General features: G+C 36.8%; 1 protein-coding gene across 2 annotated transcripts in view; it reads right to left on the bottom strand.

Moving 5' to 3' along the window:
• The window catches only part of NCAM2 (neural cell adhesion molecule 2), a 242,641-nt gene that overhangs the window by 107,460 nt on the left and 112,267 nt on the right, over positions 1 to 22,914 (bottom strand). For both annotated transcript variants that reach the window (XM_052666931.1, XM_052666932.1), the window contains exons 2-6: positions 14,111 to 14,185; positions 13,150 to 13,356; positions 10,726 to 10,869; positions 7,329 to 7,466; positions 3,855 to 3,972 (exon numbers count right to left, since the gene is read on the bottom strand). In XM_052666931.1, coding sequence (XP_052522891.1) covers positions 3,855 to 3,972; positions 7,329 to 7,466; positions 10,726 to 10,869; positions 13,150 to 13,356; positions 14,111 to 14,185 — 682 coding nt within the window. The remainder of the gene's footprint in view (positions 1 to 3,854; positions 3,973 to 7,328; positions 7,467 to 10,725; positions 10,870 to 13,149; positions 13,357 to 14,110; positions 14,186 to 22,914) is intronic.

The following is a 22,914-nucleotide window of genomic DNA, read 5'->3' as shown; positions in this document are numbered from 1 at the left end:
AGTACATTTACATATTAAATACAGTGAACTAAAACTAAATGTTGACAACCCTTCTTCTAGGTACCTCAAGCTGACTAACTAGAAAATGACCTATGGCATTTTTGAGTAATGTCAACACAACAGCTCAGATGCCTCCATTCTAGAATGAGCTAGAAATAGAAAGGGTCAACACAACTAGTTAAAGCTCTGTCATACTAGGTACGGTCTAAAGAGATGTTTAAACTTGAAACTACAGTTTTGATCAGCAACTTGATTAATTCAATGGAGAAGAATGTAAGACACTTCAATATCACTAGCATTTGATTTTCAAGACTTTTTTCATGTCCGGGCAGAATTTAACATTCTGTTAAATCAGTTCATTGGAAAGTGAAAAAGAATCAAGAGAAAAGAAAATCAGATTTCAACTGATTAAAATAGCAAAGGATTATAAGGAAGGTAGGGCTATACAATGAGAGACTCAAATTATGCAAGCCTTGTTAAAGAAAATTCACTAGAGCCAATGAGAGATTTTTAGGAGTCAGGGCATATCTTAAAAAATGAAAAAAATACAGAGAACATTCCACTGTTACTTAATATTGCTGAATCATGTCAACAGGTACAGAGGTACTGCTTTCTAGATAGTACAATGGAAATCCTCTAAACAACTGAAGTAGAACTTGTCCACATCCTTTCTGTCAATCAGGTCTCCAGAAAACTCATTACACTTGCAAGTGTTCTAAGAGGGATTAAGAACATATATTTCTATTCCTTGTATTTAGTGCACTTTGTGTTTATTCCTAAATAACAGGGACGTCCACAAGTTTTTTTTTATCTTGTTCTATAATAGTTTGTACCTTTCTGTTCTTTCTTCCTTAGCATAGCTATGAATTCATACAACAGACTTCCATTAAATCACTTCACTATACCTGCTCATTTTACAAATGGATAACCTGAGACAAGCTAAATAAAATGTCTGAACACACACTGACAAACTGTCACAGCTATCTCTAGATCTACCTGTGTCCATGAAAGGGGGAAAGCAGGCTCACAGGCCCATCAATCCAAAGAAGGGTAGGATGGGGGGATGGTGTCAACGATTTATGGGACGGTTCAGCCCAGTTCTGTGACTAATAGGACCCATAGACGAACACCCCAGGAAACGGAGGTGCTCAATGACTTCTGTGCCTCAATCTTCACCTGCAAGGGTTCCAGCAACACCACCCAAGCCACAGAAAGCAAAGGTAAGACTTGGACAAGGAAGATCTGCCAGCTCTAAGTGAAGATCAAGTTCAAGAACTGAATTGAAGGTGCATAAATCCAAGGGATGCTATGAGATCCATCTACAAGTTTTGAGGGAACTGGGAGGTGAAGTTACAAAGCTGCTATCCATCATATTTGAAAGGTTATGGAAGTCTGGTGAAGGTCCCACTGATTGGAAAAGGAGAAACGTAACCTCTATTTTCAAGAAAGGGAAAAAAGAAGATCCAGAGAACTGCAGTCCAGTCAGCCTCATCTCTGTGCTGGGCAAAATCATGGAGCAGATCCTCCTGAAGGTTCTACTAAGGAACATGGAAAATAAAGATGAGGTGATTGGCCCTGAGGAGGAAGATTTGGGGTGGCAGTTGATGCAAACTCAACATGAGCTAGCAATTGCACTTGCAACCTAGAAGGCAAACTGTATGCTGAGTTGCATCAAGAGAAGCAGGTCGACGGAGGTGATTCTGCCCTCTGCTCTGCTCTCATGACACCCCACCTGGAGTACTGCATAAAGTTCTGGAGTCCCCAACACGAGAAAGGCATCAAGTTGTTGGAGCAGGTCCAGTGGGGGCCACAGAGAAGACCAGAAGGCTGTGAGAGCTGAGGCTGTTCAGCCTAGAGAACAGATGGCTCTAGCACTACCTTACAGTGGCCTTCCAGTACCTGAAGGGGGCCTACAGAAAAGCTGGGGAGGGACTTTTTATAAGGGCAGGTAGTGACAGGACAAGGGGAAATGGTTTTAAACTGGAAGAGGGTAGATTTAGACTAGATATTAGGAAGAAATTCTTTGCTGTGAAGGTGGTGAGACACTGGAACAAGTTACCCAGTGAGACTGTGAATGCCCCCTTCCTGGAGCTTTCAAGGCCAGGCTGGATGGGGCTTTGAGCAACTTGATCGAGTGGGAGGTGTTCCTGCCTATACCAGGGGTTGGAACTAGACGTCCTCTAAGGTCTCTTACAAACCAAATAATTATATGATTCCATGAAATATTAGATCAAGTTTGTTCCTTCGAGAATATAATTACCGAGCTCCTTCCATCTTTTTTTTTCCCGTTTCCATACCTGTCACAATTCCTGTCACAGACTTTGGGGACCTTTTCTACTTATCAATTTACAACCTCTTACCACTAGCAAAAAAAAAAAAACAACAAAATGTTTTCTACCCACTCAGAATGTATAGCCTAGTAAGACAAAATAAAATAAAATAAAATAAAATAAAATAAAATAAAATAAAATAAAATAAAATAAAATAAAAATAAAGAGGGAAGGGAAACACAAGCCAGTACTGCTCACTTGGTTTCTGAAATGACCTATATATTCTTGCTTAAAATCAATACAGATTACACTACCTGAAAAGCTTTTGTAAAATCCGTATGAAAGATAATGAATGGTGTAAAACAGTTGCTTGTCCCAGTGACAGGCAAACTAAAGGAAAATTAAAAAGGCAGTACATCAACACAGACAAATGTCTCTCCAAGACACTTAGCCTGTACACATATTGTAGTACTTATAAAGCATTGAAAAAAACACATCTGTAAACAGAGTTTCTTTTGTAACAGTAAAAATGTCAGCACTGGTTTATCTTATGAAAAGGCCACACTAAAGAATTAACTTTTTGTTCTATTTATTTGTGTCTGCCATTGAAATTGTAAAAGAGAAAAATTTAACTCTATGTTTGCCTTATGACATGTTAGGATAAAGGTGTCAGTCAAAGGAAGCTAACATTTAAAAATCAATAAAATTATTCAAAGACTCCAAAGGAGATTAATAACTGATAGGAATCCCTAAGTCATTTATAAAATGTAGACCTGAAATAAAATGTATGGATGCAATTATTTGCATTTTTACAACAGTTACATAGTAAATGTTCCCAAATATCTCTGGTGTTCATTTCGATGACACCATCAAAGAACATACAAACTTAAAAAGCAGTTCCATATTTCAAAATATATTACGTGTTTAAAAAAATATAAACAACACTTTAAACTTATTCCATGAAGCATTCGCAATGGTAGGGTTGTTTGGAGCCTTCTGATCTCCTTCTGAATGAGAATGTAATTGAAATGCAGAATTAGGATTAGAATCAGATTTAAAAATGTGTTATTTTTACAGAAAGATAAAGAGTTTTTTTGTTATTAGAACTGCTGATCTGTATTGGTTATTTATTTATTGCATAATTGTATGTGTTTGTATGTACATACGTATGTTCAGTTTTTACGTTAAGTACTTCTATGCAAAAGTTTTAAGTTTTTTGTTTGTATTTTCTTGGAGAAATGGACTAATTGCTTCAACCTTGATTTTGTTCAAACATGAAGAAATCATCTGAATACGGTATTTTACATTTTTAATTTATCTCACTTTCATAGTAACCTGAGTACAGTTGCATTTCTGTGTGTTTTCACTTATTATAATGATTCTTATTTTATACATGTATTATCATAATAATTCATTTGTTAATGCTGAATCTAGTTTCAGAAATTAAGAAGATAACTAAATAGCAAACCGTTTTAAAATTCAGTAAATAATTAAGATTGCACTGCTTACTTCATGGAGTGTTACATTAAATCACGACAGAAAAAAAGCAATGTGCTATGATGTGCAGATCTCAACTGAACTTACCTAGACCAACTTATTTCTGGTGGAGGCGATCCAGTGGCTCTGCAAAACAAAGTTATGGATTCTCCTCGATCTGCAGTGGCATTAAAAGATTTCTGTAGCACAGTAATTGCAGGGGGAACTGGAGAATAAAACATTATTTCCCATTAATGGAACATACAAGATTCTTTATGTTTCTGAAGAAATTTAAAGCACAGAATCCTTTGCTAAATTTGGAATTTATACTTACACAATATGAATCAGTTATCAGTATTTTTGTATTTTATCTTAAACAGACAGTGATAGACTTCTAATATTGTCAGGCATTTATGACTTCTTTGCACTGTGATAAATTCAACATAAGTCTTATTTGATAGCTGCCAATTTTCTTACAGAGTGTTTTAAAGCTAACGAAATTATACCTAGCAGTTATGTATGTACTCTACCACACACAAAGAGTTACTGTTGGTAATTTAATTATTTTCAATGAAAATATAGTCTCTTCTCTTTCACTCAACTACACAGTGGACATAGAACTATGCACTGATACCAGACATTGCTTAAAAAATAGCTGTCAATACATAGCATTATCTACCAAACATACTTCAATCTTTTTATTGAATTTCCTTTGTATGACTATCACCAGCTTAAAGAACATAAACTGTGACAGACACAATGGACATAATCTATTTTAGGAATTATTTTTATTTATTTTAATAATCTATTTAGGAATTACAACCTGTTTTGGTAATTGTGTTCTGCGGATCACATATTTTGTCTGTCCTTTATGAGACAAATTCAATAATGAAATTAAAACCGTTCACAGAGTACCTCTCTGCCCAACAGAAAAAATAGCAGCAATATTAAAGACAGAACAACTCATAGGATGCTTTTAATATCTCTGTTCATATGAAATTTTAAGACACTTGCCCTGTTTCCATTAAACTCTCACGTAAATAAACAAAGAAAAATAATTCCAGCAAACTGGAAGTAAGATAACATGGAAAATAAATGAGAGGAAGGAAAAAACACACAAAATACAGCTTTCTGCTAGTAAGAATACCATGTTATTAGAATGGCTCAGATTTATCCTTTTTAGCTTTAATTTTCAGTAGAGGACAGAAGGCAACCCCAATGAATTTGCTTATGGTTTACCACTGTAACTCCACATTTTTTCTCACAAACTGTTGAGAATCAGTTTCTGTTGTTTTAAACAATACAAATATTTTAGCTTTAAGTTTCTCTCTCAAAAACCATTCCAACTTCTGAACTTTGAACACATTAAATTATTAAAACAGTGACCCAGAATCACTGATGAGTAGTAAGTAAATGTTTTTCTGTACTTTTGACTCTTTATCATCGTGTGTTGAAATTTACATATTTCACAGATCAATTCTTTCCTACTTAAAATTGCAGTACTCAGCTTATAAAAACCATTCTGTTGTGCTGTAGTAACTTGTCCATCTTGCATTTCAAAGTGTCGCACAGAAAGCATTTGTAGACTTTAGACATTTTGTAGTGCATTCTAACATTTAGATCTGAAAATATGGTTAGTGACATGAGATGACTTATCAATCCTTCCCCAAAAGCAGCAGCTTCTTCTGTACTCACAACTAAGAACTACAGGACCATGACCCATTTCAGCAAATTACTTTAGAGTTTCAATCTTCCCAGAGACACTGTGATGACAATTAAGTCAAATATCCGTTTTCTTACAGCTCTTTCTGGAAAGTGAAGTCTGTTTATCTCAGTTCTGCACTTTTATGTACAGCTAAAGAATGAACCTAAAAGAAGAAAAGCTAAATGGTTTTGGATATAATAAGCAAGACACTAGCAAGTCTCTCACATTTCTAATTTAAAGCAAAATGGAAAAGTCCAGATTTTCAGTACATTTAAGTACAACTCACTGATAACATTTTTCATCTTTTCACCGAAGAGCATTAAAATTTTTTGTATCTTTCTGATTTTCGATATTAATATAAAACTCATTTGTGGTTGGGTTAAATAAACTCACTTTTATCTCTGAAAAGCTATTTATTCCCATACAAATTAAGTGGAAAATAGCTCTTAATTGATACCACTCTACATGAGCAACAATGTTAGAATCTCTGTTGGAAACCTCTTTTCCTCACAACACTACAGAACTCCAAACTCTAGACTGAAGTGAGTGTTGGCGTTCTTGTCCAGAGTAATAACAAATATATATATATATAAAAGAAATTTGTAGATCTAATCTACCAATAGAAGATGTGGTGTGGGATCACAGTTTGAAATCTGATGTTCCAGGTTTCACTCTCACTCAGCTCAACAGCATACATCAAAGAGAAATGACAGGTGTTCAAAATGTAGGTTTGTATACATATACACAAATACTAGTAGAATAAAACGTCATTCAGCATTTTAAATATTATCAAGTGAAGGAACTGTTGGAATATACTCAGGAGTCAAGAGGTAATCTGCTTAAAAACAAACAGTAATTAGTTTAAGGGTCTTCGTTGGATGGGGCACATATTGTTATATTTTATCACAACACACAAGTTAACCACCCATTTGCTTGTCACAGTCTGCACACTGTCTAAAAACTCCTAGAGTTCTCTTTCAAATATTGCTGCTTGACTACAGGGATTAAATAATGTGGGCCAGAATGCAATTAACTGAGAATTCAACTTATATAATAACTTATGTAAACCAAGATGTGCAGAGGACCAGTCAAGGATAAAGCATTTATAACTCAGGAACTAATGGCACAATGGAAGCAGCTTCATTGAAATACTGACATTAAACAGAATGGGGTGGACAAAAAATGCCCTTCATGAACTGTGTCTTTTCTAGACAACATATGAATATACATTTATTTTTCAACAGGCCAACCCTGAATTTAAGAGAGAGGGTAAACTAACTGCTCTATTTTGTCCACATTTTCTCATGTTCCTTCCTAGAGTTTTTAAAGAAACTAATAAAATGTTAAAATGCCAATTATCAGATAACTCCTTTTAATCTACATTAAAAATAAAATGTTAAGGATCAATAAGCAATACTTCTTAATAAAATGTATTCATGATTTTTGGGGTGGTTTTAAACAGAAGTAATTAATAAAATACGTACAATGGAGTAAAGATGAATTACTATGAAAAATCAAAAGGTTTTTAACAGTAAGTAACACTAGCACTGAAAAATACACTGAAATAAATAACTACACATTGTAAACTGAAACTCAAGCTTCATAGTGATTGTTAGTATTGTTCAAATTATTAATAACAGTTGAGCTTTTGCATAATAATATACTTCAATACTATGAAATGCAATGAATTCTACTTATATACTGTGTAAGATTTTTTTTTTTTAATAGCAAGTAATTACCTTTATAGGAAAACAATACTGAACAAACATGAAATCCTTATTAATCAATTTAATTAGTTAGAAACTAATATGTTTTATAATTAAGGCTATGATAATCAGCTAAATTAAGAAGTTAACTCATTAACTTTTACTCCTTACCATTCACAATAACAATTATATCCCGAAAGTCAATCTCTCCTCTGGCTTCCACTCTTCCTTCACAACGGTATACTCCTTCATCACTTTTATTGATGTTAAGAATCTGAAGATTATTGTTGGCTAATATTGCCAATCGATCTAGAAAGTCATGTAAAAGATTAAGTGGTGTTAACAGCCATTTCCTCACAACACAAAACAAACACAGTGTTTATATTTCAAAACAGCCAAGAGTTTGTTCACAGAACATACGTATATACATCTTCACAGGAAAAAAAAAAAAGTTTTTTTAATGCTATGTGAATTTAGTTTCATTACCAGAGACTCTATCAGAAAATGAAGACAGAAATGTAAAGAGAACATTTAATTGTGCTTCATCTGATAGAGGTTTACAGGACACTGATGGTGTCAATGTGTTTACATTAATGATGTATAGATTCTTAAAGTCAAACTTGAAAATTAATGCCACTACACACACTACCACAAACAAATGAAATCATTTCCTCTTTCCTGTTGCTTTCCAATTCCCAGAGAACTGTGCTTCAAGACATTTTGAAAAGCTGAGATCTTTTAACTTGGGTGAACTTTTTGCTAAAGTAAATTGTTAATGTGTAAGACAGATGAGAGAAACAGAGAACATTTCTTCAAAATGTTGAAACACTGAAAGCTCATTTATCAGTGGAAAAAAGGAATGGGAGATGTTGACTGCATACTTTTTCAACTCTTGATCAAGAATAATAAAATGGATACAGTAGAATCATAGAATCCTCAGAGTTGGAAGGAACCTTTAAAGGTCACCTAGTCCAACTTCCCTGCAATGAACAGGGACATCCACAGCTCAATCGGGTTGCTCAGAGCCTGCTCCAGACTGACCTTGAAAGTCTCTAAGGACAAGGCATCAACCACATCTGTGAGCAACCTCTGCCAGTACGTCACCACTCTCACTGTAAAAGATTTCTTCCTTACACCCAATCTAAATCTCCCCTCTTTTAGTTTGAAACCATTTGCTCTGGATCTTCACCAAAGACCCTATTAAAGAAGAAGTCTGTCCCCTTCTTTCCTGTAGCTCCCTTTTAAATATTGAAAGGCCAATGTCAGGTCACCTTGCAGCCTTCTCTTCTCCAGGCTGAACAGCCCCAACTCTTTCAGCCTGTCTTCGTAGGACAGGTGTTCCATCCCTTGGATCATCTTTGTGGCCCTCCTCTGGATACACTCCAACAGGTCCATATCTTTTCTGCACTGAGGACTTCACATCTTAGACACACTACAAGTGTACCACAGGTGAGACCTCACCAGTGCAGAGTAGAAGTGCAGGATGACCTCCCTCAACCTGCTGGCCACACTTCTTTTGATGCAGCCCAGGATACAGCTGACTTTCCGGGCTGTGAGGGCACATTGAGGCCTTATGTCTTGCTTTCCATCCATCAGTACCCCCAGGTTTTTTTTGACTTTTGAAAGGTTTGTGTTCAAACCTTTTATCTCTTAGCTTGTATTGGTAGTATGAGTTGCCTTGTTTCAGGTGCAGTATCTTGCACTTGGCATTGTTGAACATCATGAGTTCCTTCTCCTGGACCCACTGCTCAAGCCTGTCTAGGACTCTCTGAATGGCACCCTGTCCCTTGGGCATGTCAACTGCACCCCATAGCTTGTTGTCATCGTAAATGTGCTGAAGATGCACTCAGCCCTACTGCCCAGGTCGCTGATGAAGAGATATTAAAGAGTATTGGTACCAGCACCAACTCCTGGAAGACACCACTCATCACTCATCTCCATCCAGACATTGAGCCATCGACCACCACTCTCTGGGTTTGATCCTGCAGTCAGTTCTTCATCCATCTAACAGTCCATTCATCACATCCACATGTTTCCAATTTGGAGAAAAGTATGTTGAGAGGTACAGTGCCTTACTGAAATCCAAATAGATGATATCAGTGGCTCTTCCCTTGTCCTCGCAGTGACACCATCATAGAAAGCCACCAGGTTGCTCAAGTAGGATTTGCCTTTGGTGAAGCCATGCTGGTTCTCTCATTTCACCTCCCTGTCTTCCGTGTGCCTTAGCGCTGCTCCTAGGAGGATCTGCTCCATAATCCTTCCCAGCAGAGAGGTGAGACTGACAAATTGGCAGTTCCTACAGTCATCCTTCTTACCCTTCTTAAAAATGGGTGTGATGCTGCCATTTTTCCAGTCAAGAGGGACTTCACCTGATTGACATGACTTTTCAAATATCATCAGGAGTGGCTTGGTGACTATCAGCCAATTTCCTCAAGACTCTGGGATACATCCAATCTGGACCCAGAGATTTTCAGATGTTCAGTTTCCTCAGGTGGTCACGAATCTGATCTCCCCTAACAGTGGGAGAGTCATTGCTTCCCCAGCCCCCTCCTTCCAATCCAATTGTTTGAGGGTTGGGTGATGAGCTGTTATCAGAGAAGACTGAGGCAAAAAAAATTGTTGAGTACTTTGAGTTAGCCTTCTCCTCATCTGTAGTTACCATTTTGCCTTTGTCACTCACTTAGGGTAGAATACATTCCTTTCCTGTCTGAGTTACCTATAGAAACCTTTCTCATTCTTCTTGGTCAAGTTTAGCTCAAGCTGGACGTTGGCTTTCCTGACCCTGTCCCTACACAGCTTAACAGCTAGGAGAAGATATTCTCATGAGTAAAGCAAATACTATAAAGTAATAGCATTTTATTCTATATTAAAGATAAGAATTTTGCAGCATGGACTTTTGATTACTTCTGTTTTTTCAAATCTTAACATCATCTGTCTTATTGTGCTCCATTTCTACACAGACAAACTTCTCCAAGGTCAATTTACAGAATCAGAGAGATTCATCTTCAACAAATCTTACAGTCTAGCTATTAGGAATCTATCCTAAACAGATCACCTATATCTCCTACTGTTTGTAACTTAAATGTAGCTTACACTTACATAAGTTAATGCTCACAACAGTGCAACAAGCCTATCTACCTACAAGTCCCAGAGCTAATGTGAAAGTATATGAAGTCCGTCAGTGTTTGCTCAGTAAATTCTACACTCTGAGGAAGCATCACAGCTTTGCCAGCATGAAGAATTTTATCCAAGTATGTTTTAAAAACATGTTCAGCTCCCACATGCATGGTAGCCCAGAAAGAGTTCCTGCAGAATAGTTCCAAATAATCTAATGCACATTTGGACCTTCATGGCACAGCTAGAAAAAATTTCCAACTTTAGAAAAAGAAGGACGGATACTATAGCATACAGATTCTTAATAGAACACAGCACCTGGTTAAACTCCACTTAACTGATGGACTAGTCAAAATGCACTCCATAATTACAATGTTATAATGTCATTTTCTTCAACAACAACATTTCAATGTGAATTAAAATGTATAACTTAAAGAGTTACCAAAATACTAACTGTCAGCAAGAGTTGATATTTCTTCATTCCGATACAGCCAGCTGACAATGGGAGCAGGTGAACTAGTGACACGGCAAACAACTTCTGCAACTTCTCCCTGCCTGAACTCTTGTGGAGATACTATGTCCCGAAAAGTGAGCTTTTCTAAAAAGGAAGAAAACAGAATACCATTAGTACTTTACAGTTCGCTCAGCATTGAAGTTAAATGTGGTATCAAATTAGATGTAGTTAACTATTAAGACTTCATCATGTTCACAGTATAGAATTACTTCCATAATACATTTTTCTAAGATTCAAAGACTCTAACATTTCAAAATTCAAAATGGTCCTGAAGACAGAACATTCACTCTATCTCTAGGAATGATTTTACAATCATTTGGCATTACAAAAATGTTCATTTTATTTATATAAACTCAGCATGCTTTATAAGTATGTTTTTCATCATTTTCAATGGTCCAGAGCTCAGTTTTGAAGCTCTAGTTTTTCAGAGGTCTACACATTCAGGTTAATAGTCCTTCCTACTCTCTTTCATGTTTTATTTCTCATGATCTTCTTATTGAATTAATTCCTCATGTTCTCATTGCATCTAAATGTCCACTGAAACCACCTGGAGAAGTCTTATTAGAAAGGTGGAACTACAGCTTCATTGGCTATGATAAATTATCAGCTGATAAGTCAAAAAACAATGGGAAAATATATGAAAAAAGTTTCTATTTTTGTCACAATAATTTGTAGGAGGTTTTGCTCTAAGATTCTGAGGATTCTGATAACACTTTTTCTTGATTCTGGTTCCAAGTAATCACACTTAATATTTAGTTTTATTAGTGAGTTTAAAAAGTTCAGTATTATGAGAATTCAGCAGAAGAACTTCAAGCTGGCATTAAAACATAGTCTCATCCAAGATCTAATGCAGAAAATTTCTGCAAGAATTTCTTGCACGCAGAAGAAACGAGTTGACTTATATTCCCTAGAACCAAACATTGCCAATTCCATTTAAGAGGATTTTTGAAGAATTTAAGTCAGAGAATGCAATTCTTTCTGTATTAATATGAGTGCACACTCCAATAATCCATACATTTTCCACAGTAGAGCGAGCGAGCTTTTGCTATGTACACATCTTGCCCACTTTTATAAAGTATTTGTTTAAAATATCTGAAGTATTTGACTACACTTATGCCTGAGAAGAACTCTTACAAACAAGTTACACAGTATATCCTGCTTTTTCCTTATAATACATTACAAATACAAACAATGACACTTCTATATGTTAGCTTCCATAAACATTTCCATTTATTGTGTACGTCATTGGGCTTGTCTCAGAATTATTAAAATTACCACATGCACACACTTCAAAAGATTTCAGCTACGTTCAGCTCCTTGCTGACAGAGTGACTGACAGCTTTAAGCATAAAAATGAATTCCACAGAACTTGCAATCCTTTGAACTGTCAGCTTTCAAGCCATCATGTAATTGCTTGTAACTGCTATCATCATTCTAATGGTTGTTTTATCAATAGCTTTAGAAAAAAAAAGTGTATCTTTTGTTGTCTGAGTTATCTATACCTTTCAGAAGCAGTGCTTTATGATTATTTTCCGTCACAAGGCAATTCCTTAACATTTAATCCAACCAGAAATGTATTTTTTATGAAAGACTACTCTCCAATGAAATTACTGAAGAATTCAGCTGAAACGATGTCAGCAAATGTCCCCTTCTTTCACCCAAACATTCCTTAGCTTATATCTTTTCACTGTATTTATTTAATATTAGCTTTTAGTCATTTTGATTAATCTAAAGAATATATTATACTGCAAATGTAATGAAATTGGAAAAAAAAACAAACTCTCAGAGAATCTCTAGCAGTAATAGAATGTATTTGCTTTTAACATATATTCAATTAATTGTTAGCAACTGAAAGGCATTTTAGCTGTTTATCATATTAAGCTTCAATGTTCTATATAATGTTCCATTGCAGGGCCAAGAATATGTGAAGACTGATAGAAAACTAATAAATTCACTCTAAACTTCACTTAATTAATAATCTACTTTGCCTTTCTTACTTCTTTATTTACGTACATATTTGTTATAGGTTGCATATGTACTTATATATATGTATATGTACTATATGTACTTACTTATAGGTAAGACTGAAAAAACTTTTTTTTTCTGGTAGTCCCTCATAGTCCCTCTTTTCCACGAGGAACATGTCGTGCACCCCACAGAAATGGTATTGTAAGAGACAAACAGAAAGTAATCTGCAATAATACAAAGTCTTCTTCCTAACTGTGAACTAAACTGCAGGAGACACAATTATTTGGAAGATACACTCCAGAGCCTGGAACAATATTTTGATAGGCTTTGCTTTCTCAATAGCAGTGGCTCTCAAATCATATTCTTTTGTGTTCTATTTGGTATTACTATACTTACGATAAATTTCCAAAACAACAGTAGCTTCTTGAGTTTGTCCTTTAGCATCTGTTGCTTGACATCGATATATGCCAGCATCTTCTACATCTGCATTATAAATGATGAGACGTGATCGAACACCTTCTTTCTGAACAACCACTCTTTGACTAGAAACAATTTTCTCTCCTTGCGGATTGTACCAATCTATGTTGTCAGGCTCACCAATGGCTGCAAAATAAATAAAAAAATAAATAATATGCAAGGTTATAAGTTCAAGGAGACATTAAGTAATGCATATGCACAATCTCTATGCAAAGTCATAGACTGCTGAACTGCGAGAAGGAGTTCTGAGAAACTGCAGAAAGATAAGAAAGGTAAAACCACAGACAAAGGTATGATTGTTGAGACAGGTTAATTAATAGCTCCAGAATTCATGAGGAAAAAATAAACACAGAAACATATAAAATTTGAAAGGAAAAGAAGTCTGGTCAGCAATCACTTTGTCTTATAATTGGTCATACGTCATTCTCAATGGATATTCACAAATCAGCAGCATTAAGAATTCATTTCAGACAGCAGCAAAAGCAAACTCTTTTCTTCTGACTTACTTCTGTCACTATGGAAAAGACTTTCTAAGGATACAACAGCCTAACCTACTAGCTTATTAAATTAAATTAAATTAATTTAAACAAGTAAAAGTATCTTGACCAAATAAGAACAATGATAGATACAAATTATCTACATCAAAGCAGACAAATTTGAAACTAAAGTAATACGGTTTGTTGGAATCTGAAATCAATAGTTTCTAGACTGCAAATGTGAAATCAGTGAAGATCCATTTCTCAGAATTCTCACAAGTCAATATGAATATATAAAAATACGCAAATTTAAGTTAATATTGTGAATTGATTAGTTCACTTTTAAATTAAGCATAAGGTTGAAAATCTAAGAAAAAAAATCTCAAAATAACATGAATACACACCTGTACATGTGAAGAATTTGGATTCACCGACACTGAGTTCGACTTTGCTAAGAGAAATGGAAACCTGAAGTAGAGCTGAAAAATAAAAAGTATACTGTGAACACATTCTCATTCATCTGTCTATAGCTTATATTTTCTTGTTCTATACAGCGTACTATGTAAGCTGTGTATCAATTTCAGCATTGTGTCTTCTGGAGCATATAGAATGTACAGGCTCTCTGGGCTGCCAGCCAAGGCAAATCCCCATAAACTCTGGACAAGCAGACAGGTAGGTTTCTTAAGAATCTAGTCGGATGGTTAGGCTTAAAAGGCAGCAGTTAATTGATCGTTCTCTACCTTGAGGTCAGTAACAAGTGGAGTACCACAGCATTCTGCCTATTTCCAAATTTAACATCTTTATCAATAACCTGGATGAGGTTACTGATCTAGAAAGACAGGAAGAATACATATATAGGAACATCATGATATTCAGTAAGGATAAATGCTAAGTTTTGTACTTCGTAGGAAATAAGGAAACTGAAATCATTCAAGCTGAGGACAGTCATAGAAGAAAAGTGTGCACAGGCAACAGCAGAAGCCAACTGGGTTTTATTCACAGAATCATGATCAAGGAGATCATATACATTAGTAGATGGAGGAGAGCAATTAACACCTCTTCTAGGTGCTCTTCATGCCAAATGCAGAATACCACATATCAACCAGCTTCCCCCAACCCTAACCTCGGAATATAAGAATGATTTTAAGCTTCACATGAGTGAAATTAAGTGTGGGTTGACATGGTGAGTGTAGCTGGGTACTCAATGAATGAGGAGAGGTTGGGAGGACTTGCTTAAACAGGAGAGAGCTATGGAGGAACTAAACAATCAACTGCTCATGCCTGTGGGAAGTTATTAAAAAGATGGATGAAAGACAACTGATAAATTGAGAAACAAGAGAAGTTCAGGCTGGCCATTAGGAAAAAATTATTTATGATGTATTGGAAGGGGTTACCCAGAAAGATTATGCAGTCTCAGTTCTTGCAAGTTTGAAGAGCTTACTGGATAAAGCCTTACAGTATCTGTAGCTCTTCAAGATTTGTTACCTTACAAAATTGGCCAATAAATGTTCATGAATCAATGAATAAAAAAGGTCATGTTAATTTCAAGCTCTAATCAACACATATAAAGGTAAGCAGAAAAGTACTCTCTGTTTAGAGAAGAACACTTACTAAATTTTACCTTAGTACTGTAGATAGTAGATAACTGGGATTCACATGAGATTTAAAAAAAAATAAAACTACTGTTTCACAAACATGGGGTTTGGAATCTTGAAATACAAAAATCTGCAGTGCTGGAATTATGGTGGAAATATTTTACCGCTCTGAAAACCACAACATGAACTACAGTGAATGTTAATGACTGTATTGAGCATATACTGAATACCCTGACCTTTCTAGATTCCTTTTTGTTAATTGGTACAAAGGATCATCTGAACAAACTTCTCTGGAAACAGGAACTGTTACAATCTAAATCAAACGTTCTGAATGCCAAAATTTCTCCGTGAATATCTTAGAACTTACAAACTTGCTAGAAAAACAATTGTATTGCTCTGTTGATAGTAAATACGAGCACAGAAAAATACTGTCTAAGTAATATTGCATAAATCATCATATGGCAATTGAAACCATCATGAAATAGATTTGTTATTAAATTAAGTATCTGTATATAATCACCCTGGATATACATGAAATAGGCAAGACTTGAATTACTGTTTAACAGTCATGTAAAGAACAGAAATCAAAAAGACAAACAAAACTGTAATATCTGATCTTCAACAAAGAAATAAGTAACATTCAGAATTTAAGAAACTGTGATAAGAAGTGAAAAACAAAGTTAGAAAATATTTTTTCTTCATCTACATGAAACATATTTGATACTGCAGGACAATTTTGGCAAAGAGATGAACAGTTTAAAATCATTAGCATAAGTGCAGTTATAAAAACTGTGAAGATATGCTAGCTAAATCTCTGAAACAAAATGAAAATAATATTTTCCATACACGGTACACTAGTATTTACAAAATAAAAGACCATCTGCCCATTTTTTTTCAGATTCACCCTTTTATAGCTTCATGTAAATAGAAAAATATTGCTTTATGCAAACAAGAATGAAAAATATTGCCTAAGTGATTAATCTAGCAATCTGCACATATTAGGTAATCAGGGAATAAAACAGTCCTCAGCCTAGAAGGCTCACTCATTAGTTTCTTCAAATAAGACATGCAATTAAAAGTAAATATTGCACAGAGGCCACATATCCCAAACGTTTTACATTACTTCCAACTGTACTTCAAGAATTACATAGGTGCATTAGGTTATTATAAGCTGATGAAGATGGTATGCAATGTGCATACTATTCACATTAATGCTAGCTGTATGCTAGCAGCTAATGAATAAGTGTAAAAAGGAGTAGTTTGTACCAGACTGGTTTGAACATCTTTGAATACACAAATGAATCCTTATTTTATCAGGTCACTGAAGCTGTTCCAAGAATTCAAGTCAGCAGAGGCTGTGTCTAGCTATGTTCAAACAAACCGAGAAATGAATAGTGGCTTCTGGCTAGATCTGACAAAGTACTGCCTCTTCTCATGTTTCCAAGGATATTACTAAACTAAGTTTTATATACATATATATATATATATACACACACTACATACATATAGTTATTTATATATATATGTACACACACACATGCACACACACACATATATATAAAAGGCAATGCATTAGTTGAAGTGGAACACAATGCTCTTTTAGTAGTATCTCCTGTTCTGGGAAAAAGTGAAGTTAGTGAGGGCTTCATTTAAGTCTTCAGTACACATGCAATTTTACATCAAAATAAAGCAGTAAGCAGTGGGTGATATAAGCAATGCCTTCCACTCTGGTCATAGTCATTACAAAAGAATTATTATCTATGCTAAGAGGATTCTGTCAAATTATTTCTTAATGGCTTCCACTTAGGATGGTGAGTAGGAACAGTAACAAGGGGTCCATTTGTTCTGTTAAATATGGAGACAGCTGACTCTGTTCATAAGATTTAATGTTTAGCAGACTATTTGATTTCAGAGCCATTTACACTAGTATACCTCACATTTCAGAACTCCATCACACACCTTTCATAGCTCTGTCTACACAGATGAATTCTGAATACAACAGAAGCTTGTATATATATAAAAAGGAAAGGACACAAGTATGAAAACAGAATAAGGCATTGCTGGGAATCAAGCTGCATCCAAGGAGAGGAGCGATAGCTACAGCAGTTAATATAGGTGTCTTTGGCAGTGGCTCCTTAGACAAAAAAGATGACTACTATATACAGCTGGGAGGAAGGTAAAGATTATAATTCAAGCTAGAGAGCTTGAATTCTCTAGCTGTAATTATGAGCTAGCTTATTGGTATGCTTTGACTTTAAGTAGCAGTTAAACTTCCGTGAGTGATATGTTTTTGCTTTCAGCAAATGATTACAGTATCATTTAATGTTAAATATGCTTAGAAAACACCTTATTCTGAAGCACAAAGAAATTATGTTTTTAATTGGTACCCAACTCCTAACCAGAACATCATTCACCTTGTTAATCTTCTTTCCATTTATTATACAGGCTTCTGAAAACATTTTTATTTTACTGATTCCAAATAACAGTGAATGGGTTTTGCATGTAAATTATACTAACATAATTCTCACAGAAACTGATTCTCTCTTAAATTTCTAATGCTAATATATAATGATATATTTTGAAACATCAAAAAAGATTATTATTTTTTTAATTTTTATTTTCTATATACTTTACTCCTCTGGGTACCCTGAATTGAAATGAGGAAATAGAAAAGTATGAAGAGTTCAAGGGCATTTGGTGTTTAGAACAAATGCTCTTTGAGGTTAGTTTTACTTTTTTCTTCAACTAACTAATTAACTAAATAAATAAAAATAACTTATTTGAATTAGTAATTCAGCAGAGTCAGAAATATACAGATGTTAAGAATTCTACATGGTTACAATTAGTTAAGAAAACATCTAATCTGAGTCATTCCAGTGAGAAACAACTAGGAAACAACTAGGAAGGGTAAACCTCTTTATAAAGAATTCCAAAAAAGCAACCATTTCAAAACAGAGCTAAGACTCTGTTTGTATTTGAAAGAGCAAATAGCCCAAACAGAAATAATGCTGAAAGATATCTTAGGTCATGTAAGGTGCTACATAAGAAGAGCACACAATCAGATGTCACACAAAGGAAGACCATTAGAATTAACAGTATAATTATTGAAACTGTCATAATTAAAGAACAGACACACATGAAAATGCTATTATATGGGAACTGCTGAGTCACAGTATGAAGCACTGACTGATCAACTGGGGAAAGGACTGGCTCAGCCCTGGGCACACAAGTGAAGGAAATTCAGCTTTGTGAACGGAAAGGGTGGAGCCTGGCTGCAGCTCTCTTAGACCCCATTTAAGGGCTGACTGCCACTGAGGAGGGATCTCTTTTCTGGAGATTTCTTCTTTGTGGAGTTTTTCCCTGAGAGCCTGGATCTTCAGAGACACGTGAGCATTCTTTCCCTGTTTGTCCCTTTTGCCATTTCATTCTTGTATTACCTTTCACCACACTAATCTTTCTGACTGTAACAGCTATGATTTTACCATGTACTGTCACAACTCTTCCATATCTAAGTATACTGTCTATGGGGAAGGAATTTGTTTATCAGTATAGAGGAAATGATGTTCTTGTGGTGCTTGTAAAGCCTGTGAAGGTTGTGGTGCTTTCAAGTATTTGCAATCCCTTCTGACTAACAGTACTGGCAAAGAAGTGATTGAGAGTACTGTGGGGGGAGACCAAGGGTGAAAATTTAATCCCAACCACCTATTAGAGTTTAATTTACTCAACACTTCATCATTTTGAGATACTGAAGGATTTTTCTTCTGTTTAGCAGTTAATTAAATAAAGTTCACTATTCAGACACTATTCTAACATCTTATAAGCATCTAACATCTTATAAGACTATATTCTCAAGGAGCTGGCTGAGGTGGTTGCCGAGCCGCTCTCCATCATATTTGAGAAGTCGTGGCTGTCAGGTGAGGTCCCGGATGACTGGAGGAAGGGTCACGTCACTCCCATATACAAGAAGAGGAGCAGGGAGGACCCGGGGAACTACAGGCCGGTGAGTCTCACCTCCGTGCCTGGGAAGATGATGGAACAGATCCTCCTGGACAACATGCTCGATCACATAAAGAATGAGCATGTGATCCGAGACAGCCAGCACGGCTTCACCAAGGGAAGGTCATGCCTGACTAATCTTGTGGCCTTCTATGATGGAGTGACAGCATTGGTGGACGAAGGGAAGGCGACCGATGTCATTTACCTGGACCTGAGCAAGGCCTTTGACATGGTCCCCCACCACATCCTCATCTCCTCATCTCCAAATTGGAGGGAAGTGGATTTGATGGGTGGACGACCCGATGGATAAGCAATTGGTTGAAAGGCCGCAGACAGAGGGTGGTGGTCAATGGCTCTATGTCCAGGTGGAGGCCGGTAACAAGTGGTGTCCCCCAAGGGTCTGTCTTGGGACCGGTGCTCTTTAACATCTTTATTAATGACATCGATGAAGGAATTGAGTGCACCCTCAGCAAGTTTGCTGACGACACCAAGCTGAGTGGTGCGGTTGATATGGTGGAAGGAAGGGATGCCATTCAGAGGGACCTCGACAGGCTTGAGGGCTGGGCTCGGGTGAACCTAATGAGGTTCAACACGGCAAAGTGCAAGGTTTTGCATTTGGGCCGGAAGAACCCCAGGCACCCATACAGGCTGGGAGGAGTGGGCCTTGAAAGCAGCTCGGCAGAGAAGGACCTGGGGGTCCTGATGGACGAGAGACTTAACATGAGCCAGCAGTGCGCTCTGGCAGCTCGAAAGGCAAATGGGATCCTGGGCTCCATCAGGAGAGGGGTGGTCAGCAGGGACAGGGAGGTGATTGTCCCTCTCTACTCGGCTCTTGTGAGGCCCCACCTGGAGTACTGTGTCCAGGTGTGGAGCCCTCAGTACAAGAAAGACATTGAGATCTTGGAAAGGGTCCAGAGGAGGGCGACTAAGATGATCAGGGGGCTGGAGCACCTCCCCTATGAGGACAGGCTGAGGGAGTTGGGCTTGTTCAGCCTGGAGAAGAGAAGGCTGCGGGGCGACCTCATTGCAGCCTATCAATACCTGAAGGGAACCTACACCCAGGAGGGGAGTAAACTCTTCAGAAGGGCTGATAACAGCAGGACTAGGGGAAATGGATCCAAGTTGAAGGAGGGAAGATTTAGGTTGGATGTTAGGGGGAAGTTCTTCACAAGGAGAGTGGTTAGGCCCTGGAACGGGCTGCCCAGGGAGGTTGTGGATGCCCCGTCCTTGGACGTGTTCAAGGCCAGGTTGGACGGGGTCCTGGGCAACCTGATCTGAATGTGTATGTTTGGTGGCCCTGCTAGGCAGGGGGGTTGGAACTACATGATCCTTGAGGTCCCTTCCAACCCAGGTGATTCTGTGATTCTGTGATTTTGAGTATATGATTAAAGATACAGTAACTGGTCTAATGATAGCCTGTCTTTTATCTGACGGTCCTGAATGCTTCTGGGAAGAGGAGTCAATTTCAGTAGAAATACCTGAAAATTACACTGAATCTACAATTTCCAATGAACAAAAAAATAAACTCTATGAACACTGGTTAGTTTTCAGCCTTGTGAAGGATGGGCTACTAGTAAATTATTAAGCGTCACTCCTCTACAGTATGACAGTACTGAGATATGATGATATGATGACAGACAATTAAAATGAACTAGCAAGTTCCACAATTAATCGCCTCAGACTATCTGAACTTTCCATTTCCTTATATTAGCATTTATTGGGATGCATCAGCAGGAAACAGAATCCTGATACAAAGTTCTAATGTTTTATTTGAAGTGCCGTTCCCTGATGAGAAGAGCTAGAAGTCACATGATGATCCAATTGCTTTAAGGGGCATAACAGAGGGTGTAGCGATGAAATGCATGATATAAGTCAACCAACATGATCCAGTACTGTGCAATAAAGGCATAAATACTGAAGCTTGATAATCTTCTAATTAATAATCAAATCAAGATATTCAATATTAAGTAAGGATAATAGAATTTTAGACAAATATTATTTTATCACAAAGTCTTCCCTTAGCTAAATGGTGAGACCTTATCTAAGCAAGAAATTAGACCTAAGAAACATCTATCAAAAAATGGTTTGGAAGTAATTACTATGGAAGTGTGACTGTTGGAGTTACTGAACCTTATCTGTGTGGAAGCAAAACTTGTCTCTATAGCTGTTAACACCACCTTTCTCTGGAAATACATTTTCATGCACAGAATTTCTTTAGCAGTGAATACTCCCAATCCCATTTTAACAAATCCACAAAAGCGTATATTTTAAGAATTTGTCTTGCAGCTTCAGAACCACAACCAGTCTATTGAAAGGACATACATTGTGAAGTGTAGAAAACAATCTTCGTAAAGAAATAATTAAATTACCTCACAAGTATTTCTGTTCTTCATAAAACTGGGCATGTACATGAACTATCACACTTAAATACAGAATAAATATAGGACAGAGATGGACAAGGCCAAGGGCAGTGAGAGAGGTAAGCTGCAGCTTAATGGCTGCGAAGCGGTCTTTTATGTGGACTTACTTCAAGGAAGATAACCATTTCAGGGGTACTCACATGACTCTTGCTCAAGCACCTAGGGATGTCATGCAGGCAGGAGAAAAAGTAGGATAAAAGAGGAATCGAAAACCACAAGGTTTAGGTTTTCTGGCAACAGATTCCTCATGAAGAAGAAGAGATTTCTGTCATGAGAAGCCTCACGACCTGCTTCTCTCCCTCCTGGACTTGCTCTGCACTCTACCAGCATGCTGAAGAAGAACAGAGGTGTCTGCAATCAGATTATTCCTCACTATGGAATTTCTGCATGCTGACGGACTCTCCTGGGCCTTCTACCTGAGTCCTGCTGCTTCCTCACGGATTGGCTCTGTGACTTCTTCCTGCTGCTTGCCCAAGTCCAGCCACGCTGCTGCTTTTGCCTCAGACCTTTGAAACGTCATGCAACAGGACGCTGCTGGATCCTGGTGCTGACTCTCCCCACTTTATATGATTCTTGCTTCTTTTTTACCTTTTCTATCGCCCTCCTTCCCTTCCCCATCTCCCTGATTAGGATTCATAATAAACTGGTTGGACCAACATTTGAACCGCTGCTTCTTAATCTCAGGCTGGGTCTACAGATATTAAAAGAACCTCCTCTCTCTCCTATAAATTAATGACAGTGCTGAAGTCCATGCTAGATGAGTTTCAGATGTGATATTTTGACTTTCACATGGCCCTATGGAATGAAGTCTTCAGTGAGTTAACTCTTTAGCTGTCACTTCAAACATACGTGTTTCACCTCAGTCTCACAATAAAGTACCCAGTCTACCTGCTTTGTGATCATTCCACACTGTCAGACAAAACATAGGGATGGACATCTGGGAAATACAGTTCTAAAGCACACCAGTGATTCATACAAAAAAAAAAAAAAAAAAAAAAAAAAAAAAAAAAAAAAAAACCTAATATAGATTAACTCTATAATTTAAGAATTACAGTTACAATAGTGATAACTTCAGAGATTAAAAATTATAAATAGGGATTGGTTAAACTATTTTTTAATCAACATACATTGATACGAGCTTTGTTTCAATCATCTTCACTGAACCATCTTACTAGAAAATAGAGAAATGTATCCGAA

The sequence above is a fragment of the Tympanuchus pallidicinctus genome, unplaced genomic scaffold (genome assembly GCF_026119805.1).
Source record: "Tympanuchus pallidicinctus isolate F22 unplaced genomic scaffold, pur_lepc_1.0 scaffold10, whole genome shotgun sequence".
Taxonomy (NCBI): domain Eukaryota; kingdom Metazoa; phylum Chordata; class Aves; order Galliformes; family Phasianidae; genus Tympanuchus; species Tympanuchus pallidicinctus.
This window is presented reverse-complemented; position numbering and strand designations above follow the sequence as displayed.